Source organism: Medicago truncatula, chromosome 8, assembly GCF_003473485.1.
Source record: "Medicago truncatula cultivar Jemalong A17 chromosome 8, MtrunA17r5.0-ANR, whole genome shotgun sequence".
Taxonomy (NCBI): domain Eukaryota; kingdom Viridiplantae; phylum Streptophyta; class Magnoliopsida; order Fabales; family Fabaceae; genus Medicago; species Medicago truncatula.
The window spans coordinates 18,265,711-18,275,975 of record NC_053049.1 but is presented as its reverse complement, the minus strand read 5'-3'; the positions used below and the strand labels follow the sequence as shown (position 1 = coordinate 18,275,975).

General features: G+C 34.7%; 1 protein-coding gene and 2 long non-coding RNA genes across 3 annotated transcripts; 1 reads left to right on the top strand and 2 right to left on the bottom strand.

Annotated features, from left to right (window-relative positions):
* The first annotated feature begins 376 nt into the window (after positions 1-376).
* LOC120577694 (uncharacterized) lies at positions 377-738 on the top strand. The gene is made up of 2 exons (XR_005643661.1): positions 377-435; positions 640-738. It is a non-coding gene; the product is annotated as an uncharacterized lncRNA (long non-coding RNA).
* A 2,066-nt stretch (positions 739-2,804) lies between these two features.
* On the bottom strand, positions 2,805-5,988 carry LOC120577354 (protein MAIN-LIKE 1-like). The gene is made up of 4 exons (XM_039828570.1): positions 5,926-5,988; positions 4,853-5,292; positions 3,799-4,530; positions 2,805-3,681 (listed from the first exon to the last, which is right to left on the bottom strand). Exons 2-4 carry the CDS (start codon positions 5,288-5,290, stop codon positions 2,911-2,913), a joined length of 1,941 nt encoding a protein of 646 aa, XP_039684504.1. The 5' UTR covers positions 5,291-5,292; positions 5,926-5,988; the 3' UTR covers positions 2,805-2,910.
* A 2,575-nt stretch (positions 5,989-8,563) lies between these two features.
* LOC120577298 (uncharacterized) lies at positions 8,564-9,126 on the bottom strand. Its single transcript, XR_005643365.1, has 2 exons — positions 8,960-9,126; positions 8,564-8,744 (listed from the first exon to the last, which is right to left on the bottom strand). It is a non-coding gene; the product is annotated as an uncharacterized lncRNA (long non-coding RNA).
* Positions 9,127-10,265: the final 1,139 nt, after the last annotated feature.

The window sequence follows — 10,265 nt, the reverse complement described above, 5'->3', positions numbered from 1 at the left end:
TAGTGCTACAAAAATTTACCGTCACAACGTCAAACAAACTCAATACACACAAAATTAGTTTAGGCTTTTCAAATTATCCCATTTAACATTATTTAACAATTAAATCTTTAAAATTATCAGATAACCAAAACTAAAGGAGAATTGTTGTTCCCACATATAGTTTGGCTGTGCCACACGAGTAAAATACCAAAATGCCCCTCGGCAGTTTGCTACCGAGGTTTTTAGGAACCGGCGGCAGTTAACTGCCGAAGTTTTTAGGACACCGGCAGCAGTTAAGTGCCGAGGAAAACCTCGGTAGTTAACTGCCGAGGAGAATGTTATAAGAACAGAACTTCATAGGAGTTTCCAAAACTCCATTGTTGCGTTTTTAATTTTTCAAGGTGCGATTTTGAGTCATTTGAAGCCATTAGAAGCCAATTTTAATCACAAAAACAAGTAAGTTTTTTGAATCCTATGCAATAGTTGCTTTGTGGTCGAATTGTATGTTATTTTTTGTTAAATTTCGATTATATAGGTTCGATTATATTGATTTTTTGATTTTATGATATGTTAGGATAGTTTAGGTTAGAATGGTTAGAATTGTTAGGATAGTTTAGGTTAGTGTAGGTTGAATTGATCGCCATATTTTTTTAAATGTAGATATGTCTCAGAATCAGAATCAGGGTAACGTTCACGATGATGAGACGAAAAAAGAAAAGTCACCTATGACATGGCATGGAATTGTTTGCGATGGTTCCGAAAAAAAGAAGGGTTCGAAGGTGCCGGTGTACAATCACTCGAGGTTGAGGAGGAGCGGGAGGACATGCTATTTCGGTCCTCAACCAAAACAAGGTACCGCAGGGACTGTAGCGGACAAGCCGATTGATTTGTGTGACGAGGAAGAATGAATGTAATGGCTTTTAATGCCTAATTGTTTTGGATTTTTTTATGTTTTATTTTTGTGTCGCGCACATTTTGTTTGACATTATGGTATTTAGAATAAAATTGCATTTGGAATAAATAAATTTGAAAACAAAATAAGATAATTATTGTTCCATTCAAAACAAAATATATGTTATCACATTGCATTGCATTTTACATTACATTCCGAAATTTACCTTCCAGCTGCAACAATCATCTTACCACTGAATGGGGCAAATTCAAACTTGCTAAGCAGCAGGACTCCAATATTCGATAAGCATCTTGAACGATGGTATTCAAGTGTCAAAAGAATGAGGTGCATTCCTTGACACTTGAATACCATTGTCCAAGATGCTCATCGAATACTGGAGTCCTGCCGATTAACAAGTTTGAATTGCCCCATCCAGGGTAAGACAATTGTTGCAGTTGGAATGTGCATTCCAACCACAACAATTGTGTTACCTTTGAATGGGATAAATTCAAACCTGCAAAACAACAGGACTCAAGCATTTCGCCAAACACCTCATGTTTTCCCTTTGAAAATAATAAATTTTTGTGAGGCTTGCTTTAGATGATGGTATTCAAGTGCCACCGAATTGAGGTTCAATCCTTGACACTTAATACCTTCATCTAAACCAGCATAACAAAAATTTAATATTTTCAAAGGAGAAACACGAGGTGCTTGCGAAATGCTTGAGTCCTGTTGTTTGACAAGTTTGAATTACCTCATTCAAAGGAATACAAATGTTGTAGTTGGAATGCACCTTACCCTAACTAATGACGATCTTGTGGCGGAATCAAACTTTTGATGATATCTTCAGTTGATCTAAGCAACTTCACCCGCATATCGATCCACTGGAACATGCTGTGCTCCCAAAACATGGTCGTCACGTTTTCGTCGTTCGTTAATTCCACCCAACTGAATGATACTCTCCCCTCGTCGAGTGTTGGACGTTTATACCAAATGTGTTCCACCATCCTTGTGTCTCTGGGGTTGACTCCTTGGTTGAATTCAGTCAGTGTATCCTTGAGACCTCTTAACGTTACACCAAGGCACCGAACCTTCAACCTCTGAGGTTCTCCGCCGTTGAATTGCGCATGAACGTCGATCCACCCCGCCATTGTTTTAAATCTACACAATAAGAAACTAAAAACAATCAATCAAAAACACATTATACATACACTCTAAAATTCATAAAAATAACCCTAAAATTATAAATCATATACTCTTACTAAAATAAAAAAAATTTATATCATATAACATAAACATCATGCAAATATTTTAACAACATTAATCAACTAACATATACCCTAAAATTTAATTATAACATGTAAATCTACTAAAAAATAATAAATGTACTCAAAAACTAAAAAATAATAACATTTATAACAACTAAAATGTAAGTTAATAGCATTATAATTACTTACTTGTGATTTTGTTGAATAAAGTTTGTTGGATTTGGTTGTGTTTGTTAGAGAGAATTTGAGAGACATTTGAAGAAATTTTGGAAGATAAGATCAATAATGGATGAGAGGAGATTCTGCTAGATTTTGTAGTGCAGAAGATCCTCGGCAGTTAACTACCGAGGTTTTCCTCGGCAGTTACAGTTAACTGCCGAGGAAAACCTCGGGAGTTAACTGCCGAGGAAAACTGAACATACTTCACAAAGTTCTCAAGTTCTCTCAAATCTTCGCCAATTCTTCTTTCACGAATTGCGAGCAAATCAACGGGACACTTATATTATATTCTGTCAAGTTCTCTCAAGTTCTCTCTCGTCCCTATTTTTCCTACTCTCAACTTATTTTTATGTTTTATGTTCATAAAGCAACCTATATTTGCACATTAAAGCAACCTATTTTTGCACATTTAACAAAGTAAAAAAAACCCATGAAATTAAAAATAATGTCATCAAAGTAGAAATATACAAATATACAAATATACATATATACATAACTCAATGTCATCAAAAGACTAAAACTAAAAAATAAGACTAAAAAAGGAAAATAATACTACTGGTCCTGATCCTGCTGATGGTGCCTCCGCCTCGGCCTCTGGGCTCTCCTCCTGGTCAGAATCGGCGCGATCTGCTCCCTCATATGGGTCATGGCCTCAAACAACTGTTGAGGGGTCATGCTCATGACCTCCTCTTGGCCTAACTGCGCATCAGCGTAGGCAACAGCGCCACTAACCATGTCATAGGTGTCAGGCGAGCCTCTCGCCTCATACCGCTGCCACTGCTCTGCAATGATCTGATCTTCATTTGCAGGCCTCGGAAGATCTCCTGGAATAGGTGGCAAGATCTGAGGGTGAGACACCCTAGCGTACCACAAGACATAGCCATCCGCCGCCCGCCATGTCTCCTCTCCTGCCTGCTCACCCCGGGCGTCCGCCTTAAGCGTGTGAGTGCCGAAGTCGACGAACATCTGCACAATGGAAGGCGGTGGGAGGTCCCTAACATCAGTCGGATGTCTGGGGATGGTCTGCACGTATCCGTACTGCCTCAAAACCCTCTCGGGCAAGTGACGGTACACCCTACGGACGCCGCACATAATCCATCCAGAATACCAGAAAACCTCCTCGAAGTCCTGGATCTCTCTGTGCTCCTCGTACGGCCTCCAGCATACATCATCTAACTGTATACGATCGAGCAGTGACCGATACGTGATCCCCTCCCCATGAACCTTCTGGAGCTTCCACCTCGCTGCAACCGGATAGTTTTCCAGGTAGTCAGTGTTGAGATCAACACTAAAAAACCCTGGAAAATGCGCCAAAAACCATGCCTGCACAAAGCAAACAAATAACATTTATAAATTATTACGCATGGAAAAATATAACAAAAAAATAAAAGTTAACAAAAAAATAAAGTTAACATAAATATAAAATTTAAGTTTTCTTACAGTCAGCAGTGTCACGCTCCCCCCAAGCGCTCTGTGTCCAGGCCTACATGCATCCGCCAACTCGCCGTATAGGTAGGCGAGGGTCATAGCTCCCCAGGAATAATTACGCATCCCTGCGTACCCGTCCGCCATGGTCGTCAAATATATCAGCTCGATGCGCTTGTTGCTTCTATCGCCAAACAACAAGCATCCGACCAAGTACAGAAGGTAACACCGGACGCAGTATGTCCTGACCCTCGCCAGCTCCTCAAGCTCCTCAGCATCCTCCGTACCCGCCAATACGTTGGCCCTACCAAGGTACGAGGTATAGAACTCCCTCAGCCTCGGGTAGCTAATGCACCCGCCGTACTCCTGGTTGCAGATCTTCTGAGCCTCATTCTGGGACACACCCAGATACGTCATCAGCAGTTCCGCTCCCTCATGCTTGGGCATCTTCTTCCCATGAGCCAACATCCGCCCCTCAATAGGAAGATGCGTCAGACATGCGACATCATCCAATGTCACAGTCATCTCCCCCATCGGCATGTGGAAGGTGCTGGTCTCCGGATGCCACCTCTCGCATAAAGTCAGCAGCAGTGCATGAGGCACGGTGGAGTACCCCAAGTATACCAAATCATGTAGCCCGCTCTGCTGAAGCGCATCCCAAAACCAATTCTCATTTGCGTTAGGGCGTCCAAGAGTGAGAATCTTGGCCCCATGATTAATCGGTTTAAGCACGCGGGTCTTACGAACCTGAAATAATAGAAAAATAAATATGGTTTAAACAAAAACACATATAAACAAAATAATTAAACATAAAAAATAGAATTAAAAAAATAAACATATAACAGTGTATATAATAATTAAAACAAACACACATTTAAAGAAAATAATTAAACATAAAGAAAAATAATTTAAAAAAAACACATATAAAGGTTGATATAATAATTAAACATACAAAATATAATTAAAAAAAACACATATAAAACTGGATATAATAATTAAACAAACACACATTTAAATTAAAGAAAATATTTTAACATAAAGAAAAAACATTTAAAATAAATACACTTACATTATTTGAATTATACCAGAGTGACAAAGCCACATGATCGGCATAAGAGTGGAGCAATGACAGGTCCTCCGGTCCACCAGGAAATGGAGGGTCCGTAGGTAACACCTCCGGTGCAGCAGCTGCTGCAATGTCATCCTCGTCTACTGCATCCTGCTGCTGTGGTATATGATCCTGGTCATATCCACCATCCGTCACATCATGATGTACCTGATCCTGATAGTTCAGGTACTCCACCCCAGTCTGGTCAACAGGCTGTGACGGGTCAACAACCTGTGATTCCTCAGGCTGTGTAGCCTGAGAGCTTCCTGAGCCATCTCCTCTTCGACCTCTACCCCTCTTTGGGATGTGGCCGCCCTGCCTCTCCCTGCGGTGGCTCTGAGTCATGGCACGCCTACCACCAATCATCTTCGATGGATCAATGGGGTCCTGATCGGCCATATCTACAAAAAATAAAAATAAAAAATTTATATCATTCAACCACTTTATCAACAAACACTAAACCTAGACTTTCACATTCAACCTAAACATAACCTAAACATAACCGCTTTCACATTAAACCACTTTACCAAAATAAAGACATTGATTAAACCTAAACATTATCATACACATTATCATTAACATTCAAACGTAAAAAATCAAATGCATTATCATACACATTCAACCTAAACTAAACATAATTCAATATACACATTCAACCTAATTCAATATACACTTTTTCAATATGCATTCAACTTAATTCAACATACATTTTTTCAAATTACAATCAAGATTGTATCCAATACCTAAACTAACTAAATAATCAATAAATTTGTCATTGACACATTTTATCAAACACTTTGTGTGCAAAGTATAAAACATATTCAAATTGTGTTCATTTGCCACCATTCAAACCCACATTATACCCTAACATCATTCAATCATCAATTAAACCAACTACATTCAATTATAAACTACATGCACTCATAAAAAATTCAATTCCTACATCAACCCTAACCACATGAAAACTACCATTTTTTTTTAAAAAAAACCTACCCAAACTAACATTATGATTAAAAATGAGTCAACATACTTACTTGTGTTTAAATGAAGATGATGCACTTGATTTTGCTGAAAAAACGAATTTGGAGAAGTTGGAGAAGTTGGATGGTTTGGAAGAAGTTGGATGGTTTGGAAGAAGTTTGAAGAATGAAGAAAACTGAGTTTCTGCGTTCTGGTTATTTCAGATTTCCTCGGCAGTTAACTACCGAGGTTTTCTTCGGCAGCTAACTGCCGCCGGTTTCCTTAAAACTTCGGTAGCAAACTACCGAAAGACATTTTAGTATTTTACTCGTGTGACACAGCCATACTATATGTGGGAACAACAATTCTCAAACTAAAGCAAGTTGAGAATGACAATAGCATGTGATGGAAATTAGTTGAAAAACACAACGGATAACAAATAACAATGGCCCTGTTGAAGAACATCAAGTTGACCACTACCTTTGAAAACACAAGTCTTTTCTTGTTTTCATAAACTATAAAACAGCTAATTACATCTTTCAGTACACAAATTTGAAGCAAAAATAATTAAATGACTTCAATGAAACACCAAATCTACTTGGGCGAACTTTGTACTCAAAATTTGTAAGAGTAGTTGGTCAACATCAAAATTCGTTGACTACGTACTTTATTATAAAGTCAAACAACATATATATAAAAGTAACATTATAAGCAAGCAAAAACATCACACAGTAGTATACATTGAACAAACATGATATTAAGCAACTGATAATAAGATATAAATATGATGCTTCTACCAACTTGCTACACCAAGATTTTTACAAAACATTATGTGCATTTTTAGAACTACAAGATTTCTACACCAATCAAATAGAATGCAAGTGCGACAAAGACATGGCCTATTTATTCTTTTTAGTCAGCAACTCGTGAATTTTTTTTTGTAAAAACAATATAATATGTTATTCGTGAAAAAATATTTGTAAAAACAATATAATATGTTATGTTAGTTCAGATTGTCTAGAAAATCAAACTCATGAATACAAGATTGTGGCATTACTACTTGGGTTAAACATCACTAATGCCCCTAAATAAACAAAGGTTTAGTTGCAATGATAACAAGATCATGAAGTAAAAATTCACTAAGATGATTTACTAAGTGGCATGATATTCAAAAGTTTTTCTTTCATTTCAGTAAGCATGTAAATGTTGCCATTTTCTTTAGTGTTGTAGTTATAAATCTAAGAAAGTTCAACTCTTGCTAATCTTTAAACCCTAAAACAAACATGGTTACAAAGGCAAAACACAATAGTTCAGTTTAAAGAAGAGGGTGTCAATCCTAATTAATCCCTCCATCCCATTTTAGCAAAGCAAATATGTCATACACTCCTACTTTATATGTTGTTTTCTTTTACACTATGTCTTCTTTTCAAATCTTGTAATTAATATGAAAGCTTAATGGTAATTCAATAAAGTATACAATACTTCTTATGAAATCTATGATATATGTTAACTATATTTCTTAATTCATATGTCAAAACCTTAAACGACTTGTACTATGGGATAAAGGGAGTAACATTATTACGACTTACATGTAAATAACTAGTCGAAGAAAATTCAGAAACCCAGTCTTGACATTAAGTGAGATAAATGCGAATACAAGGGGTAACTGATTATGCAAGCTTAATCCAGTCTTAGGGTCTGTTTGGTAAACTCAAAAAAAGAGCTTTTAGCTCTTAGCTTATAGCTTATAAGCTCGTTTCACAAAAAAAGCTCTGTTTGGTAACACTTTTTGACCATGAGCTTATAGCTTATTTCACGAGCTTATAAGCTATTTTTCAGAAGCTATTCCAAGTAGCGTTTGAGCTTATAGCTTATAGCTTCTCATTTTTTGTCTCATTTTTACCCTTATCAATTTAACAAAAATTCATATCTACCCTTTGTAATAAATAACTACGTTGAAGAAAAATATAGCACTTTTAATCCCAAATTTCACTTTAACTAAATATATATGCTCACACTTTTATTTATTTTTACAAAATATTTGCTCATGTTTACAAAAATAAAAACTACATTTTTTCTTAAAAAAATATATGTTACGTTTGCCTAAATAAATCATATTACGTTATGTTTAATTTTGTTTTTAAGTCTAAAAACAAAATTTTGTTTGATTTTGGGTCAATACGTTTAATTTTGTTTTAGTGGGTAACAATTAATTTTTTTTTTTAAAGGTTTTGTTTAATTTTTTTATAAAGTCTAAAAACTGAAATAAAATCAATTTTAAATAAAACATTAGCCAATTTATGAATTTAAAAATAACATATAAAAGACATATTAGATTAATATATTTAAACTATGAAATTTTAAATATTTTAAATATCAATTGATACAAATTTTATAATGAATTAAAAATACCCTTTTATGTCATTTTACGTTTATAAGCTAGTTGAACCGCTAATTTTACCAAACACTTCAGTTAGCTTATCAGCTATCAGCTAGCTTATCAGCTAAAAGCTATCAACTAGCTTATCAGCTAAAAGCTATCAGCTAGCTTATAAGCTATCCGCTATTTTTACCAAACAGAACCTTAATCATCTTTGAAATGATTCAATATGACACATTATATGGTAGTTATTAGTGAGAAATCACACCTTAGGTAGATACCACTCAATCAAATGTAAGTTGGCACATTCCCGAGGCCCTTGGCACATTCGATAATCTCTTAAGAGTGTCAAACTTCTTCTTTAGGTCTATCGAAATATCAGCAATAATCATTATCTTCAAAACAAGTCCTTTTTTTAAAATATACTCGGCAAATAACAGTTCATCTGGAGATCCTCTATATCCTTTAAATTCAATAAAGGTCAGTTGTGATTCAAGACAACTTGGATTGTTCCTGTTGGCAACAAAAGACACCACAATAAGATGCAATCATATATACAATGAACATGTCAAATATCATCGGGATTATATATATAAAACAAGGCCTCATGTAATCTATTTCATAAAACAATGAATTTTCAAGTTTCACATCGAAGTTATTTAGTGGTGTAGTACATAAAGTTAAATGAACCGAAGTTTCAATTAGACAAACTTTATAATTAAACAAACCTTGTCGTTGTGAATGATGAGAACTTGAAGCAGATGACATTTCTGCAGATTACTCATAGAGAATTCGAGTTGAACCACGGAAGAATGAGCTCTAGATGAAGTAAATGGGGAAATTCCAGGAAGCGTAGATCAGCGGGGCCACCCAGTAGCCACTGTTTGTACACGACATAACTAGTAATGTTAGTTAGTTAGTACAAAATCAGGTGGCATTTCACATGGGAAAGGTTAATCATTTTCCACCATAGGAAAATTTGATTCAATGATTATATTAAGTGAATAACATATTCTTAACATGCTCTCTCAACACTAGATTTTTCTTCACACTATCTTCCAACAATTTTAAAATTCTGAAAATTAATTTTCAGAAATTAAAAAAATCGAAAAAAATTCAGATAATTTTTTTTTAAATTCTGTAATTCATTTATTGAATGTTAGAATTTTTTTTTTGAAAAAATGAAGAAAAAAAAAATTCAGAATTTTATTTCAAAAACCTTATTTTCCCATAATTTTATTTTCTTAGAAAAATAAAAAACTTTAATTTCAAAATATTTTTTTAGGATTTTTATTTTATTTTTCAGAATATCTTATTTTATTATGAAATTAAAAAATATATTCTTTTTAGTAAAATAAAAACTTATATTAGTTTCCAAATTTTGTTTTTCAAAAAAAAAAAAACATTCAATAAATGAATTACAGAATTTTAAAAAAAATTATCGGAATTTTATATTTTGTTTTTCTGAAAATTAATTTTCAGAATTTTTAAATTGTTGGAAGATAGTGTGAAGAAAAATCTAGTGTTGAAATAACATGTTAATAATATATTCTTCACTTAATCTAATCATTGAATCCAACTTTCCCATGGTGGGAAATGATTAACCTTTCCCATGTGAACACACACCACAAAACCAACCGATGAAGATATTGAACCATAGTTTCCTATATTTGTCTTTGTTAAATCCAATTATATCACTAAAGATTAGGCTGTGATGAGAAAGCTGATCTAAATGTGATCTATAAATATCTCTTACTTTTCTAATTTAGGGTTATTGTTAGCGTGATATAGGGGAATTATGTGGAGTCCAAAATTCTAAGACTTGTACATATGTACCTACTCAGACTTAAAAGAATAAACACTCTTCTATCTTATCTACCTACTGAGACTCAACTCGCAGATATATTCACTAAAGCCCTCAGTACAATGCATTTTCCCTTCAAATGTACCTACTCAGACTCAACATGCAGACATATTTTGTTACAATCCTTTCTTTGAGAAACAAAGAATTCCTAAAATAGTGTTGCAAAAACA

Coding starts and splice junctions, on each gene's coding strand:
- LOC120577354 (XM_039828570.1), bottom strand. CDS start 5,290: ATGGCCGATCAGGACCCCATTGATCCATCGAAGATGATTGGTGGTAGG. Junction 4,531..4,852: donor TCTGGTATAATTCAAATAAT/GTAAGTGTATTT, acceptor CTATTATTTCAG/GTTCGTAAGACCCGCGTGCT. Junction 3,682..3,798: donor GGAGCGTGACACTGCTGACT/GTAAGAAAACTT, acceptor TGCTTTGTGCAG/GCATGGTTTTTGGCGCATTT.